Below are 17,919 nucleotides of genomic sequence, written 5' to 3'. Positions count from 1 at the left end.
GGACATGGGATTTTTATTTATTTCTGAGGGCATTTACTGTGTGCAAGTTACCAAGCATTGGGCTGCAAAGATGAGTAAGGTAAGCTCCTGGGAAGCAAGAAGCTTACATGCCCCTTAGGATGATGGTAATTCATAATAACTTTGTTTTTTGAATCCTTGTAAATCTTCACAAAGGAAGCGATGTCATGGATGACAAAAGTAGCTATCCAGCTTTCTGCATAAAAAGACTCCACCCCTGCTGGTCACCCACTCATCACTCATCACGGCCTCTACCCTCCTGTTGGCATGCACATCCCGGACAGACCGATTATACATTGAAGTCTGAAGCAACAGGTATCTTCACTGTAGTTATACTTTCAGTTCTTCATAATCACGGAATGAAAATGTGAAATACCACCCCCACCCCCGAATTAAAGATATGCCAAATACTTCAGGAGCAACCAGTGTTGAAATGTGGCTTCTCCAAGGTAAACCTGATTAGGCCAAAGTATGCTGGTAACGTAAACAGCATAAGGGGTGCGGGGAAAGGGTTGTCATAGGTAGAATTTCCACTTTCTTGAGGTCCTGGGATTTGTCTTTTGTTGGACATCTCCTCTGGAGCAGTACAGGCCACTAACCCCATGTGACTATTGAGCACTTAAAAATGCGACCACTCCAAATTGAGATGTGCTTGTGAGTATAGAATACAACAGGATTGGCCAGGCGTGGTGGCTCATGCCTATGATCCCAGCATTTTGGGAGGCTGAGGCGGGTGGATTACATGAGGTCAGGAGTTTGAGACCAGCCTGGCCAACATGGCAAAACCCCGTCTCTACTAAATACAAAAATTAGCCGGACATGGTGGCGGGCACCTGTAATCCCAGCTACTAAGGGGGCTGAGGCAGGAGAACCACTTGAACCTGGGAGGAGGCGGTTTCAATAAGCCAAGATCGTGCCCGTGCACTCCAGCCCGGGCAACAGTGAGAATGTGTCTCAAAAACAAACAAATGGACTTTGAAGACAGTATAAACATCTTTATTGATTACATGTTGAGATAATATTCTGGATCTTTAGGTTAATACTGAAATCCAGCTTGCCTGTTTCTTTTCACTTTCTTTTCTTTTTAAATGTGGCCACTAGAACATTGAAAATTACACATGTGGCTTGTGCAGTATTTCTCTGGGGCACTGCTGATGTAGAGGCAGAGACTATCCCTCCCCAGCAGTTAGACCTCAAGACCAACTGCTGTCCCCTGTGGGGATGGCATGCTGGTGGTACATTATGTCTGCTGCTCTGGTGTGGCCCTGTTTTTATTTTTGGGCGCTCAGTAAATGTTACTGGGATAAATGAGTCCTTCCCCCAGCCTCCTTCAATGAGGTTTGCAACATTAAAGTCACCATGGGGCCACTTTCACTAGCTGTCAATGTCAGAAGGCTTGGAAATTAACTGAGAACTACAGACAGGAAAGGTGTATAAAGCAAATTATTTTCCTATCAAATTGACATTTACAAGAATAACAGGAAGGAGCATGGAAAAGAGGAAGCAGGTCAACCTTCCTTGAGGACAATTTGATAATATGCATCAAAAGTCTTAAATTGTATAAAACCTGTATCCTAGAAATTTACCTTTTTGTAGTTTATTCCAAGGAAGTAATTGGACAAAAGCACAAATACATCTAATTGTATTAAAATGGAAAGTTTAATATTCAACAATAGCAGATAGGTTAAGTATGTTAAAACATTATATAGTGGCTCAAAACATAGACATTCAAAAAAAGGAAGTGGAAAATCTGAGTAATGTACATTTTGTATCGAATGAACTAAAAATATACAAATTTTTGCATAGATAGAATGACATTAGAAGAACATACACCATAATGTTAACAGTGATTATCTCTGGGTGGTGGGAAATGAGTGATTTATCAGTTTGCCTACTGTTTTTTCTTTTTTTTTTTAATGCAATGAACAGGCATGCACTGACAGTTTTTAAATGAAGTGTGGAAATTATAGATTGTGCAGTCATAGTCAACGTTCATTGAGAGCTTACTTTGTATAAAGCATCATGCTAGGCATTGTGCTTTGTTTTTTTGTTTTTTCAAAAAATCAAATGCCCTCCAGACTTAAGGATGATGACCAAAAGGTCCGCTTATTACCCAACTACAATAATAGGAGGGACAGATAATTAAAGGCAGTTGCCACGACAAATAGAAGAGATACCAAAGTCAATATTTTTTTAAGGAGCTATAAAGCCCGTGGAGGAGTCAGCTGATGGCACAGTGTTCGCTGCTGCACCGCTCAGAGGCCGGGTGACCCGCGAAGAAGTAAGTACTTGTTTATTTGCAGACCTTGGCTGATTCAGCGTTAAAAAACACTAGGGGCTCGATGCACCTCCCTGGCAGTAGTGCCTCCGACCTCAGCGGTCGGGTCGTGCCGCCCTCTCCCGGGAGAGACAAACAGGTGTCCCACGTGGCAGCCGCGCCCCGGGCGCCCCTCCTGTGGTCCGGTAGCGCCCCCTGGCCCCAGCCACGCGCGCGCCTGTGAGCAGAGCTGCCCGGGCACCTAGCGCTGGTCGCCGCGCTCCTCCCGGTGAGTCCTAGCCTCGAGTTGGCTCTGGCGCCCGGGTACCCACCAGCGCGGGCTGCCGATGACTGATTCGAGCTCCCCGGACTGGGGCCCTCTCAGCCCGGTCACCCCTACTCAGAGCATCTGGGCTGCGCGGCCCCGCAGAGGGTGCGGGCTTTGTTCGCATTGTCTGCGCGCACCTGAGTGCGGCCTTCCCGGGACGGCGGCGTCGGGGGAAGAGCGCACCTGGCGCGCGCCGGCCTCCTAGCCCCTCGTGGTCCGACCCAGGCGAGCTGGCGGGGTTTTGGGAGGGGTGCGGTCAGCAGGTAAGGGGGTAGCGGCTCTGGGTACAGGGGTGGAGAAGGGCATGTATTAAACCCAAGCTGCCTGCCTGGCACAGTCGCGGGGCCTCCTTCCCTGGCGGCCGCGGAAAGGGACTCGCCCTTTGAATAAAGTATTTGGTGACATGCTCGCCTCCACCCCACACCCCATTACAGGACATATACAGGTGTTAAGGCGGACTTGGGGCAGTTTTCCCAGGCAAAACGAGTGCCCCCAGCGAAGTGTCTGCAAGCAGAACCTGAGAGGGCTGCCCTGAGAGAGTCCTCGCGCTTGGGCAATGGGAAGTCCAGGGATTTATCATTCTGGTGACTTCCCCCACCTGGCTCAGCCCTGCTTCCTGCGTGTCTTCTTCCCTTCCAATAAGGCTAACAAAACTTTATGTAGCTAAGCCGACCTTTCCCACACATCCCTCCCACCTGCTGGGACGGTGAATGGGAGAGTCTCAGAACTGCACCTTGAAAACTTGGTGGGGGCACCTTGGCGCTTGTGATTGTGGAATCAAGGGCTCCAGCTGAGAGGGGCCTTGCGATGGGGACACCATGCTATGCGTTTGATGTCTTGGAGATTGGAATAATTAGAGTGTGTAGATTTTTCAAATTATAAGCTGCTTTAAGTAAAATCCCAGAACCTCTAAGTGTTTTATAGATTGAGTCCCAAAAATTCAAGGTCTCTTTTGCTCTCAAGGTGACATTATATTAAGAAATGTTGATTTATTAAAGAGTCAGGGAAGAGAAGTGAAGAGGTCAGAAAGGTACCACTAGAGTTGGCAAAAGCCACAGGCATGAATTTGTAAATGCTGCTGGCTTTCAGCAGACTGAAGCCATCCTTTCTTGTGACTGATGGGGGTACAGAGCTCCTCAGGCCTTACTCTTCTTTTGTAGAAATCCAGCCCAGAGCCATCTCCTAGTAGTATAAGAATTTCTCAGACTAGGTCCCCAGGCAAATCCCAGGTTGGAGAAGAGGATTGCTTGCCTCATCATCTCTGTCTGGCTGAAAACCATCAGTGTATTTTCTTTAAATCTGGTTTTTGGTCTACCATCCAGAGATTACAGCCACTGTTTCCCCTCTCTTCAATAGGCACAAGCCCCTGGGATGAATCATAGAAGCCCATGTTTTTATGGATGAGAAAACCAAGACCCAATTTTAGAGTGCTAGGTTCAAAGCACAATTGAGCAGAAGGTACAGATATTCCATATACCTCCTGTCCCCACCCATGCACAGCCTCCCCCATTATCAGCATCCCCCACCGCAGTGGTACATTTGTTCCAACTGATGAACTGACATTGGCACGTCATTATGACCCAAAGTTCACAGTTTGTACTGGGGTTTGTCCTGTTGTACATTTTACATTTGGACAAATGTAAAATGACATAAATCCACCATTATAGTATCAAACAGCATAGTTTCACTACCCTAAAAATCCTCTGTGCATCCTGCCCTCTCTACACTCCATGGTAATCACTGATCTTTCTACTGTCTCAATAGTTTTACCTTTTCTAGAATGTCTTATGATTGGAATCATGTAGTATGTAGCCTTCTCAGATTGGTGTCTTTTGCTCAGTAATATACATTGACATTTCCCCTCCTGGCTTTTTAATGAGCATCATAAACAACAGAATCGTTATTTGGCAGTGATGGCATCAGAGATAAGCTCCTGGTGAGAATGCCTTTTGATAATAACTCCCCTGACGTGTGTGCATCTTACAAAGCATTGTCCTTGCATCCTCAGCACCTGGAAGGGTACTGGGCACAGGGCAGGTGCTTAATACTTTTTACTGGATAAATGAAATTTCATATAATTATAGCAAGGGGAGGGTCAGCAACACTACAAGGTTGTTTTAGAACAACCTCTTTTCTAGCCTCAAACTTTTGAATTAACATATCAGTAAATGAAAACCTAGTTTAATTGGGAGGGCTGCAACAGAATTGCTCATTTTAAATTTTATCCAATAAGGCTATTTTAAAATAAAACAAGTCCCCACCTCCCATCATCGAGGAAGCTATTGGAAGTCTCTTGGTGACTGTGTGTGTGCATTCCCTGCAAAGTGTGTCTGTATAACCCCAAGGCAGCACACTGGGACAGCTGAATACATTTGAAGTCCTTCCTTTTTGTGCCATTTCATCTTCTAAACAGCTCTGGACTGCTTACTTTTCCTCTTCCATCCACAACATTACCTGCTGACTTCCCTTGAATGTGATTACTACTCTCAGTCCTCCCCTTCCTTTCCTGATCATGAGTCTCTTCTCTTGAACTAGATTTCCCCGCTCTCAAATTAGGAAACTTTGCCCTTTCCCTGGGAGCCTTCACATCGTGGTTTCATGGGATCCTGGCGACAACCTTTCCAGGAAAATGGGGTGGATGGTGTTACCTCCATTTTACAGAGAAGGAAATTGAGAAACTGAAGTGAAGAAATTTACCCAGGAGGCTTGTGCTCAGGTGTCCTGACATCAGATGGTTGCTCTTTCCAGTGCATCTGCATACTGTATGCCTCCTAGTACCAGGTGCATCTGCGTGCCGATGCCTCTGTGTACCACGTGTCCCTGTGTACCACATTCCTCTGTGTACCACGTTCCTCTGCATACTGGGGTGCCTCTGCGTACCGGTGCCTATGTGTACCGTGTGCCTCTGCGTTCTGGTACCTCTGTGTACCGCATGTCTCTGTGTACCATGTGCCTCTGTGTACCGGTGCATCTGTGTACCGCGTGCCTGTGGTCATAGCTGAGAAGCCCTGGGCTGGACTCTAAGCTTGGGGTTTTCTCGCTCTGTGGCCTTGGCTCTCATCTTCTCCAAGATCATTTCCTCATCTGTAAAAATGGAAATGGTAATACCTGCCCTACAGGTTATGAGTGTTGTTAAATGAAATGAATATATTAAAGGTAATGATAAACTTTTAACATCATTCATTTAGAAAGCGTTTTACTATTTAGCAGAGACTTTTCTACCCTTTCTCACTGAATCTTTACAACCAACACTGGGGGAGTTTATGAAACTGAGATTCTCCCCATTTGGCAGATGAGGAACTAAGGCAGGGGTAGGTTATTGCTTGCAGTCACCCAACTGCTAGGAGCAGAGCTAGGTTGGAATCCTGTCTCTCAACTTTGGGTCCTGTGTGTGTTCTCCCACACCTCAGGGCTAATCCCAGTGTCCCGCACAGTGAATTCGGATTGTGTACAATTTAAAGCATTTTCAGATATCATCCATCAAAACAAACATGAACTCTCTTCTGGCTAAAAATGTCTGCAGATGCAGAGTGTGGGAGGGCTTGTGATCTGTGCCTGTCTTCCCGGCTTTTCTCCCTAACCCTCCGGGGAATTCACATTTCCAGGGACATGGCATGTAGTTCATTCCTTGGTGCTGACTTTTGGTTGTCAGGCCACTGGGTTCTGAAACTTGACTAATTCTTTTAGGGGGAGCATGACTTTCCCCAAGCAGCTTTTAAAATGCTCTCTGCCGTATTAAAGTAGAAATGTGTCCTCCACATCTGCTGACACTCTGGGCCCGAGCCAAATGTTTTGTCAAAGGTTACAAGATGATTGTTACAGCAAAGACTTCCCCACCGGAGATTTTTACCTCTGACTTTAGCCTTCCCGTTCAGGTGTATGCTGTTCTTGTAAAGGGCTCTGATTTCCATCCTGCTGATTCGGAGGAGGCTGCCGAGGGCTAATCTATTTGGGACTGGAATTGCATTTTGTAAGGAGGTAGAAATGGTTTCCTCTTTTTCCCTACACTCATTTCATTTCCGATGGTAGAGAAGGCAGACATTATCCTGCAAAACTGCCTTCAGCTATCCCCAATCCAGCTCTTCTTTTTTTAAAAAGTAGTTTTGTTTTGGCTTTTATTTCTTCCTGTGTCGTGGGAAATGTAATTCCTGGGTAGTGCACAGTGGAAATTTTTGTGGGATCCTGCAACAGACTTCACATGCCTGCTGTCCCAAGTGCGGCTGGTGCTGCGTAGAGCCAGGATCCGAAGGCCACACTCTGATGAGGAGATCGGGGGCGTGGGGAGCATCTATATCCATGGATGAGAACTCCAGAAGCCAGAAATAACACATGGGATTAGCATGAGTAATGGAACAGAGGGGACCAAGGTGATGAGCGAGGTGTAATGGAAAACCTTGGCTAGGTGTACCTGAGAATGGGTGGTCTGTTCCAGCCCCTGGCTTGCAGATCACTCCCAACTACTTTGTAGGAAACCAGAGGGCCCTGGTAAATCTCATCTTGTGCCAGATGGAGTGTGGGAGCTGCTGGCAGGTATTAGTCGGCGGGAGGTGGGGTGGATGGCGGGTGGGGGGACAGGGGATGGAATTGCCAACGTGCAGGATTCAGGGTGACAGATTTTTAAAACTGCTTCTGAACTGCGCTTAGTTCATAGCCTGCTTTCTGGAGCCTGGACTTCTGCCAGAGTGTCCCCTCTTACCAGCAGCCCCAGCACCTCTCCCTTGTTGAACATTCTGTGGCAGCTTTCCCCAGAACCGTGAAGGTGATGCTAGGAGGCCAGAATGGAATCTGATCCACTGATAAGCTGTGTAAGCTGGGGCAGAACACTTCACTTCTCTGTGTCTCAGCTTTCTCACCTGTGAAATGGGGATAATATACTCTCCCCGGCTGGCTGCGAGGATTAGGAGAGAAGACACGAAGGGCTGAGCCTGGTGGCAGGCACACAAGAAATGCTCATTACATGGTAGCAGCTGTTGATTTTTACTGTGGAATTCACCCTTAAAAAAAAAAAAAAAAAGCTTTCCAGGTGTAGGGCTGTATTTTGGAGGTCAAATTGGTATCGTAGGAAAATTTTGATATGAGAGGGGAATGAGCTGCCTATTTGAGATGACTGGGTGGGAATAGAGTGCAAACAATACTTCACCAGCATTGCAATAGCATTCATTTCATTAATCTTGGTATAAAAAAGAGTGCAGTGAACACAGTGAGTGCAACAATGCCCTGGAAGTGTCCCTCTAGCCCTCCTGCAGGAGGTATTCTGGTGTTTCGTTTATCTAGCAAGCAAGGAGCAGGCATGTAGGTCTCTGGAGTTCCAGCAGAGACTAGATGCAGTCTGTAGTCTCAGGCATTTGCCACCTGGCAGTCAAGACAAACGTATCACCGGTAGTTTCAGCATGGGCTGTGTGACGATAGGGGTTGCATTGAGGGGGACAGGAGAGGGAGGTGCCGCAGAGGTTGCAGAGTCAACACCGTCTGATTGAACCAAACAACTAGGAGAAGGCATTTGACCTCCTGTGTGTATTTGCAGATTGCCAATATACATTCTATTTTAATAAGCAGAAACGGGCGACTTGGGAAAAACATGCAGCTGGGCAAGCAGAGGCACATAGTGGATCGAGATCAGGCTGCTTAAGTTGGTTTCATAGCATGGAGGGAAGGGGCCTGTGTTTACTGGGTGCCTTCCTACGTGGCAGGAACCTTCTGTACTTCCTTCCACTTTATCCTCACAGCAGCCTGGGGAAGTGGCTGCTAGAATCCTTGTTTTATAAATAATTAACAGGCCTGAGCCTTAGTCTCCTGCCAGTGCCCAGGGTCAGAAGCTGTAACTCAAGAAGATCATCCTGAACCTAAGGACTACAGACAGCATTGAGAAGCTCTTCACCGCATCCTCAATGCCTCGCCCCTGTGTGACTCACAGGTGGCAGGTGGGGGCTTGCTCTGCCTCTGTGGTGTGGAGTAAGAGAAGAAAAAAAACAAACATGTCCTTAGGGGAAAGGGAAATCATGAGTCTTTCTTGCTGGCATGCGCAGGGCTGGAAGCTAGCAGGAAGTGTGTGCTGCAGGCCAATATCCTTCCCGCCACCTTTCTCCCTTTGATCATGTCTGGAGAGGTCCTGACATCCTGGCTCTTGCCATGTTAGGTGTCTCATTTTCACTTAAATCAGGGGAAGACTTGAGCCTCTTAGTTATTTGAAGCAGGAAGACCCTGCACGAAGACTCTCGGCTGGTGGGGATATTTGTTTTATAATAGTTTGTTTTAGGACTGCTTTGAAATCCAAGGAGCTCTATAGACTGTTCCAAGTGGTGCATATTCTAGAATTAGGTAGAATCTGGTGGCATCGTGGAAATAACCATACAGCCTGAGAATATTGTGTGGTCAGTACATGCTCCATCCCCCAGGAGGACCACTCTCTGTGGCACCCCGGACTCCCTCCCCCGCCCCCTGCAAGATGATTGAAGGTCAGATGCATGATGAGAAGGTGGATCTCTGGAGCCTTGGTGTACTTTGCTATAAATTTTTAGTTGGGAAGCCTCCTTTTGAGGCAAACACATACCAAGAGACCTACAAAAGAATATCACGGGTTGGGCCAGGCGCGGTGGCTCATGCCTGTAATCCCAGCACTTTGGGAGGCCGAGCGGCCATATCATCTGAGGTCAGGAGTTCAAGACCAGCCTGATCAACATAGTGAAACCCCGTCTCTACTAAAAATACAAAAATTAGCTGGACATGGTGGCGTATGCCTGTAATCCCAACTACTCAGAAGGCTCACAGGAGAATCACTTGAACCTGGGAGGCAGAGGTTGCAGTGAGCCGAGACCGTGCCATCGCACTCCAGCCTGGGTAATAAGAGCGAAAGAAACTCCATCTCAAAAAAAAAGTATCACGAGTTGAATTCACATTCCCTGACTGTAACAGAGGGACCCAGGGACCTCATTTCAAGACTGTTGAAGCACAATCCCAGCCAGAGGCCAATGCTCAGAGAAGTACTTGAACACCCCTGGATCACAGCAAATTCATCAAAACCATCAAATTCCCAAAACAAAGAATCAACTAGCAAACAGTCTTAGAAATTGTGCAGGGGGAGAAATCCTTGAGCCAGGGCTGCTATATAACCTGTCAGGAACATGCTACTGAAATTTATTTTACCATTGACTGCTGCCCTCAATCTAGAGCGCTATAAGAAATATTTGTTTTACTGAGCACCTGGCAGTGCCTCAACCTTCCTATTCAGAAAGCTCCACATCAATAAACATGACAATCTGAAGTGAAATTAGCCATGAGAATTGTGCTACTTACACTGGCTCGTAATCTGGGGGCAGAGTTCCACTGCAGCTGCCCCCTCAGCCTGTGCCAGGCATGGTGTCTTCCCAGGAGACAAATCCAGAGTCTGGCTGTGGGGTAAGTGACCACTTTGCCCTGGCTCGATTGGTTAAGGAGCTCTGCAGTAATGTTCCAAGTACCTGAATGAGTGTGTAACATACTGGGTTGGCCAAGCCTAGTAAAGCTGTTGGAATGAGGATGTGATTCTTTTTAAGTGTGAAAATAAAGATTTTTGGCCGGGCACGGTGGCTCACGCCTGTAATCGCAGCACTTTGTGAGGCTGAGGCAGGGGGATCACGAGGTCAGGAGATCGAGACCATCCTGGCTAACACAGTGAAACCCTGTCTCTACTAAAAATACAAAAAATTAGCTAGGCACGATGGTGGGCACCTGTAATCCCAGCTACTCTGGAGGCTGAGGCAGGAGAATGGCGTGAACCCAAAAGGCAGAGCTTGCAGTGAGCCAAGATCGCGCCACTGCACTCCAGCCTGGGCGACAGAGCGAGATTCCATCTCAAAAAAAAAAAAAAGTAAAGATTTTTGTACAGATTTGTATTTTTTTCTCTGGTGACATTCCCTTAGGAATGCTCTGTGTCTGTCCAGCACCCTGGTAGGCCTGGTTGGGTTTCTAGTCCTCCTTAACCACTTATCTCCCATATGAGAGTGTATGAAATAGGAACACATACTCGACCTCCATTTAGGAACTTGCAACCTCCACATGCCGGATTCAAGTGATTATCCTGCCGCAGCCTCCTGAGTAGCTGGGATTATAGGTGCCTGCCACCATGCCTGGCTAATTTTTTGTATTTTCAGTAGTCACCGTGTTGACCAGGTTGGTCGTGAACTCCTGAACTCAGGTGATCCACCTGCCTCGGCCTCCCAAAGTGCTGGGATTACAGGCGTGAGCCACCACGAAGGGTTGATTTTTATTTTATTTATTTATTTATTTATTTATTTTGAGATGGAGCCTCGCTCTGTCACCCAGGCTGGAGTGCAGTGGCACGATCTCGGCTCACTACAAGCTCCACCTCCCGGGTTCACGCCATTCTCCTGCCTCAGCCTCCCCAGTAACTGGGACTACAGGCGCCCGCCACTGCACCTGGCTAATTTTTTGTGTTTTTAGTAGAGACAGGGTTTCAACGTGTTAGCCAGGATGGTCTCGATCTCCTGACCTCATGATCCTCCCACCTCAGCCTCCCAAAGTGCTGGGATTACAGGCCTGAGCCACCGTGCCCAGCCCGAAGGTCTTATTTTTAAAAAAAACTTCAGAGTTACGGCATGTGTGTAAACTTTATGCAAATAAGTATGTCAAAAAAGAAACGGAGCTGGATGTATCTTGAGGTCCAAACATCATAGGTTCACGATGGAGGCAGGGATCCAATGGGACTTTTAAAACTATAAGACAGCTTAGCCACATCGGGGCCCTTCTCTTCACTTTGTAAGGGAGGAACCGCAGTCTCTCTTAAGGTCATAGGCACCAGGATGAGGACTAGGGTCCCTGGGTTCATGTAGGCTCTCTGCCACCACGGGGCAGGTGTGGCTGCTGCCTGGGTGGTGAAGTTTTTTTTTTAAAACTTCTTTAAAAATCATTTTTCCTGGCCAGGTGTGGTGGGGTGTACCTGTAGTCCCAGCTACTCGGGAGCCTGAGGCACAAAAGTCATGTTAAGTCCTGGAGGCGGAGTTTGCAGTGAGCCAAGATCGCGCTGCTGCATTCCAGCTAGGGCTACAGAGTGAGACTCCATCTCAAAATAAAAAAATAAAATAAAATAAAAAATTTCCTCCTCCTTCAGCCAGATTATGATTTATAAATAATTTAGATGATTAGTGATGACTACTGGATAATTTAGATAGTGCAAGCTTTCTTCAGATGTTGTCTTATCTAGGGAAAGGTTTGTTAACTGCATTAGAAGGTTTCAGAAGATGAGGACATTGAAAATCAGATCTTCAGCCTGTTGAATTCTAACTCCTCATCGAGAAATGGAGACCCTGAGAAAGGAGTGACTTTGCCCAGGGTCACATGGCTAGTCAGGACCCAGGCAGAGCCAACACCCCGGGCCTCTTAACTCCGGGGAGAGCAGGAGAGCACACCTTCCCAGGGCGTGTGGAGGGTGGGGTGCATTTGGGGGTGGATGAGAGAGGTATCCTGGGGAAGATGTTAGATTGGTGTCTAAAACGAAAGTAATTATAGTAAAGTCTTCCATGACTTTTTGGGAATTGGGGACTTTTCCAGGCCACTGTAGTTATTGTGCTGAGGGCCTCTGGGGACATATCTGTGACCTGGAAAAGGCTGAGTTGGCATCTTGTTTGGCGGTGTGACTTGGGGCGTTCACAAAACTAATTGCTGATTCTTTCCTTCTTTTCCCGTCTGTAGTTATATCAACATGCCCCCTTTCCTGTTGCTGGAAACCGTCTGTATTTTCCTGTTTTCCAGAGGTAAGATTGGTGGTGGGGAAGTACTGAGGTGTTGGGTGGAGGGGTTTCTTGCTTCAAATCCTGTTGATTTTCAATTCTAAAGGTCTCTTGAATCCACCTGCATCTCCCCTCCGTGGCTACCTCCCTAGTCTAAGCCATGTCATCATCTCATGTTTGGATCACTGCAGAAGCCTCCTGCTGGTCTCCCTGGGTCCCCGGTCCTCCTCCAAACCATTCTCCATGCAGTGGCTATTTCTTTTTTTATTTTTAAGTTCCAGGGTATATGTGCAGGATGTGCAGGTTCATTACATAGGTAAACGTGTGCTATGGTGTGTGCCATGATGGTTTGCTGCACCTCTCAACCCATCACTTAGGTATTGAGCCCAGCGTGCGTTAGCTATTTATCCTGATGTTCTCCCTTTCCCCACCCCACCCCTCAACAGGCCCCAGTGTGTGTTATTTCCCTCCCCATGTCCATGTGTTCTCATTGTTCAGCTTCCACTTATTTTATTTATTTGAGATGGAATCTCACTCTGTCACCCAGGCTGGAGTGCAATGACGCGATCTCTGCTCACTGCAACTTCTGCCTCCTGGGTTCAAGCGATTCTCCTGCTTCAGCCTCAGCCTCAGCCTCCTGGGTAGCTGAGATTAGAGGCACGCACCACCACACCTGGCTAATTTTTATATTTTTATATTTTTAGTAGAGATGGGGTTTCACTATATTGGTCAGGCTGGTCTTGAACTCCTGACCTCAGGTGATCTGGCCGCCTTGGCCTCCCAACGTGCTGGGATTACAGGCGTGAGTAATCCCACCCGGCCCTCAGCTCTTACTTACAAGTGAGAACATGCAGTGTTTGGTTTTCTGTTCCTGCATCAGTTTGCTGAGGAGAATGCCTTCTGGCCCCATCCATGTCCCTGCAAAGGACATGATCTCGTTCCTTTTTATGGCTGCGTAGTATTCCATGGTGTATATGTACCACACTTTCTCTATCCAGTCTATCATTGATTGGGTTGATTCCGTATCTTCACAGCGGCCATTTCAAAATGCAAATCGAATCATGTCTGGACCCCTCTTCACCCCCATCTAAAACTTTTCAGTGACTTTCTGTGGCTTTTTTTTTTTTTTTTAGTTTTTGTTTGTTTGTTTTTGAGACAGAGTCTCGCTCTGTCGCCCAGGCTGGAGTGTAGTGGTGCGATTTCGGCTGACTGCAAGCTCCGCCTCCAAGTTCATGCCATTCTCCTGCCTCATTCTCCTGAGTAGCTGGGACTCCAGGCGCCCGCCACCATGCCCAGTTAATTTTTTTGTATTTTTAGTAGAGACAGGGTTTCACTGTGTTAGCCAGGATGGTCTTGAACTCCTGACCTCGTGATCCACCCGCCTCAGCCTCCCAAAGTGCTGGGATTACAGGCGTGAGCCACCACGCCCGGCCAACTTTCTGTGGCTCCTAAGAGGCTTTGTATCATCTTACCCCTGGCCATTGTGAGTCCCCTCTGTGCCCTTTGCACAACAGCCCATTCTCCTTCCAGTCCTGCCCTGCATCCTTGCTCCCCACCACCAAAAAGATTCTGAATTATGTTGCCTCTCTGCTTGGATCACCCCCTCGCCCAAACACTGCCACCCTGGCAAACTCCTCCCCATCCTTTGGCCCCAGCACAATTCCCCTGGGACCTCTAGATCATGTCTCATCCCCTCTTCAAACCCCTTGTAGCCCCTGCTCTGTAGCACTTAACACAGATACGAGTTTTGTGTGGATTTTTAAAAATGACATCTTTTCCATAAGACGTAAGCTCCTCAAGGAAAGAGACTGCACATTCTTTAACATTCTTTATTCACTACTGTATTATTTCAGGGCCTGCACTGGGCAGGGCTCACAGTTTATGCTCCAGAAATAGATTAATGAATAAATAATGGAGCAAATTCACTTTCTTTTTACTTCCCACTTTGTCCCTTTCAAGTTCTAGCCTCTTTGAAATATGAGAAGGTAGGAAGGAATTAATGTGTCTGCAGATTGTTGTCTTATAAGTAAGAACAGGTGGACTGGGCGGCCAAGCTGTCCCAGCCTCGTGAGGCTCGGGGTCCTCTTCTGTAAAGCCTAGGGGTTGCACAGTGGCCTCTGGGATTCTTTTTTGCAATTCCTCCTTGGTCTGTGTTTCCATGAGTAGATAGATAGATAGATATTTGTTCTCTGCTGAATTGGCTACTGTTAACACCTACCTGTTTCCTGGAACCTCGCGGGGATCAGAAAGGCTGGTGGCTCCAGCCTGGCTGCCCAGCCCAGCTGTTTCCCTCTGTCTCTAAGCCAGGTCGGGTGGATGGAAAGTGTGACACAGCAGCTTCATGGCCAAGGGATTGGGGAGTGGTGAGATGTGTTTGGGGCCGGGGCCTGAATGAAGTCTCTGCATTCCCGGGCACAGTCCAGGTTCTGTTCCAGCTTGTCATGGACCTTTGCCTTCTGTGGCCCTGTCCAGCCTCCCGATCGCAATCACGTACACTTGATCTCATCATCCTTGGGTTGTACAGATGAGGCAGGGGAGGCCCAGAGAGGCCCTGTGACTTGCCCAAGGTCACACAGCTATGTAGCAAAGTTGGGACTAACACCCAGTTCTCCCTACTCCTAGGCTGGCCTTACCACTCGGCTTCTCTGGAAAGATAAGAATGTACAAAAGTTCTCTCTAAGACTTGGCTGTCATATCTGTAAAGTGGAAGAATTTGACTAGATTAGTGATTCTCAACCCTGCCAGCTCAATAGTGTCACCCATCCTGCAGATTGACGTTCCGGAGTCCAGGCAGCTGGTCTTCAGGGGGCTGCTGCCTTGGTTGGAAAAAGCAGCAGCAATCACACATGAAGCAGCTGCCTGTTCAGGGGGAGCCTCTGCAGTTCTGAGGACATTTCACAGGGAGCATTGGGGATGTCACCTGGGCTCAAGGTGGGCTCACCTGAAGCCTGCCACCTGCCATGACAGCTGATCACAGGGCACAGAGGCATAGTTAGCTGAGTGACATCTTTAGTGAGTGGTCTCTGCTCACAGAGCTCCCCTACCTTCCCATCCTGGGCAGATGGCTGGCCTGCCTTCAGCTGGAGAATTTGCTGGTAACCTATTTAAAAAGAAACTGTATTTTTCTGTTCTTTGTGGGGTCTTGAGGATTCCTCAGCTACTGGGCCCTTTGCCAGGAGAATAATTCACAGACTCAGTTCAGGAAAGCTTAGGGCCTGTGTGTTATATGCAGAGGGCTGGATGAGGCTCTGTGGAGGACTGGGTGGAAATGTCCCTGCCATCGGGGAGCTTCCAGGCAGCCAGGCGAGGGGCTCGTGGGAACAGCACCACATTATGGGGTGGGCTGCAGTGGGCCCAGGAGTTGGCATGGTTGTGATCTCTGAATGCAGCGAGCAGAAAGCCTGTAATTCTTTTTTTTTTTTTTTTTTGAGATGGGGTCTTGCTCTGTTACCCAGGCTGGAGTGCAGTGGCATACTCTTGGCTCACTGCAGCCTCTGCCTCCCGGGTTCAAGTGATTCAACTGCCTCAGCCTCCCAAGTAGCTGGGATTACAGGTGCCTGCCACCACACCCAGCTATTTTTTGTATTTTTAGTAGAGCTGAGGTTTCACCCTGTTGGCCAGGCTGGTCTCGAACCCCTGACCTCAGGTGATCCACCTGCCTTGGCCTCCCAAAGTGCTGGGATTACAGGCCTGAGCCACCCCGCCAGCCTGTTTTTGTTTTTGTTTTTGATGCTGCCGCTGCCTCTGTCCCAATAGCTGCCATTTTTTTTAATGCAGGTGGATTTTCTTTTCTTTAATTATGTCTACTGTCTTTCTTTCTAGTCTAAGTCTTGTTTCTGTCTCTGGTGGCAAAACAGCAGCAGCAGACTGTGCCAGATCTAATGAGAGAGATTTGTCTGGCAGCTTTTGGCTGTGGACCTGACTGCTGGCTCAGCACATTGACTTAGAATCTCCATGAGTAGAGATTGCGGGGAGGAGGGAGTATTAGGTGAGCAGGAAATGTCTGCTCAAAGATATGGTATGGAGAAAGACTAGTTTAGTTTGCATGGGGGACTAGTGAATGGGAAGGAGCTGGGAAAGACAGAGCTGGAACCAGCCAAGAGGGTGCTGAGTTAGCAGGTTGACCAATAACGTGGGTCATTGCTGTCACTCCCCCAGACTGAAACCCTCTTTTGGAGTCTCTCTTGTCATCACTTTCCTGGCAGTTGCAAACCTTAAGACCAGGTGCCCTGTACTGTGATTCCTCCTGTCCTCCCTGCTGTTTCTCTTTCACCTCTCTTCACAGCAGCCCCCATGCTCGTCTGCCACTCAGGTTCAAACAGTTCTCCTGCCTCAGCCTCCCGAGTAGATGGAACTATAAGTGCCCGCCAACACACCTGGCTAATTTTTATATTTTTAGTAGAGATGGGGTTTCACCATGTTGGCCAAGCTGGTCTTGATCTCCTGACCTCAGGTGATGGGCCCACCTTGGCCTCCCAAAGTGCTGGGATTACAGGCGTGAGCCACCACACCCGGCCTGCTCGTGTTCCTTCATCTGCCCTACTTCGGTGACCTGGCTGCTCCTAGGCTCTGCCCCTCTAGCTTCGTTTCTTCTGTGTTTAGTCACTGCACATTGACATTTACAAAGCATCTGAGTGTACTTCTCTTCTGCCACTAGACACCTACCAGCTGCAGTTGCAGAGAGGATTTTGGTCTTTCCAAACGTCCCTTCTGGGGACCCCTTATTGTCTTCAGGACTTCCATCGTGGGTGGCTCACTGTTCAGCAATCCTGTGACCTCCTCGGGGTCTTACCCCTGCCTTCCAATTTCCCCTCCCCTCTCCCCTCCCCTCTCTCCTCCCCTCTTTGTCACAGAGTCTCGCTGTGTCACCTAGGCAGGAATGCAGTGGCTCAATCTCCGCTCACTGCAATGTCTGCCTCCCAGGTTCAAGCAGTTCTCCCTCAGCCTCCAGAGAAGCTGGGACTACAGGTGCACACCACCATGCCCAGCTAATTTCTGTATTTTTATTTTTTAATTTGTTTTTTAAATTAATTAATTTATTTATTTATTTATTTTGAGACGGAGCCTCACTCTTGTCGCCCAGGCCGGAGTGCAGTGGCGTGATCTTGGCTCACTGCAAGCTCCGCCTCCCGGGTTCACACCATTCTCCTGCCTCAGCCCTCCGAGTAACTGGGACTACAGGCGCCCACGACCATGCCTGGCTAATTTTTTGTATTTTTGGTAGAGACGGGGTTTCACCGTGTTAGCCAGAATGATCTCGATCTCTTGACCTCATGATCCACCCACCTCGGCCTCCCAAAGTGCTGGAATTATAGGCATGAGCCACCGCACCTGGCCATGAAGATTAATCTTTAAGGCAGTGAGATGTATTTCCTGAGGGGCCTGGCAGGGGTAGTGAGGGAGCTTCCAAGGATGTGCCTAGAGGTAGCAGGAGACTGTGGTTATTGCACCTGACCAGGGGCAAGTTTTCAGAATCACAGGCTCTCTAGAGCCCCACTGTGTGTTATTTTTATTCTTTCTCTTAAAACTACCCACATTTAAATACAAAGATACCTCACAGAAGTGACGTAATTGGGGGGTTTCTTTATGTT

General features: G+C 48.0%; 1 protein-coding gene across 2 annotated transcripts in view; it reads left to right on the top strand.

Moving 5' to 3' along the window:
- The first annotated feature begins 2,097 nt into the window (after nucleotides 1-2,097).
- The window catches only part of VWA2 (von Willebrand factor A domain containing 2), a 51,412-nt gene continuing 35,590 nt past the window's right edge, over nucleotides 2,098-17,919 (top strand). The window contains exons 1-2 of one of the 2 annotated variants that reach the window (XM_033182025.1): nucleotides 2,098-2,299; nucleotides 12,291-12,352. In XM_033182025.1, coding sequence (XP_033037916.1) covers nucleotides 12,301-12,352 — 52 coding nt within the window. In that variant the 5' untranslated portion in view covers nucleotides 2,098-2,299; nucleotides 12,291-12,300. Of the gene's footprint in view, nucleotides 2,565-12,290; nucleotides 12,353-17,919 lie in introns of both variants that reach the window. The other variant, XM_033182019.1, reaches the window with a different exon arrangement.

The sequence above is a fragment of the Trachypithecus francoisi genome, unplaced genomic scaffold, assembly GCF_009764315.1.
Source record: "Trachypithecus francoisi isolate TF-2019V2 unplaced genomic scaffold, Tfra_2.0 Contig01579, whole genome shotgun sequence".
NCBI lineage: Eukaryota > Metazoa > Chordata > Mammalia > Primates > Cercopithecidae > Trachypithecus > Trachypithecus francoisi.
This window is presented reverse-complemented; position numbering and strand designations above follow the sequence as displayed.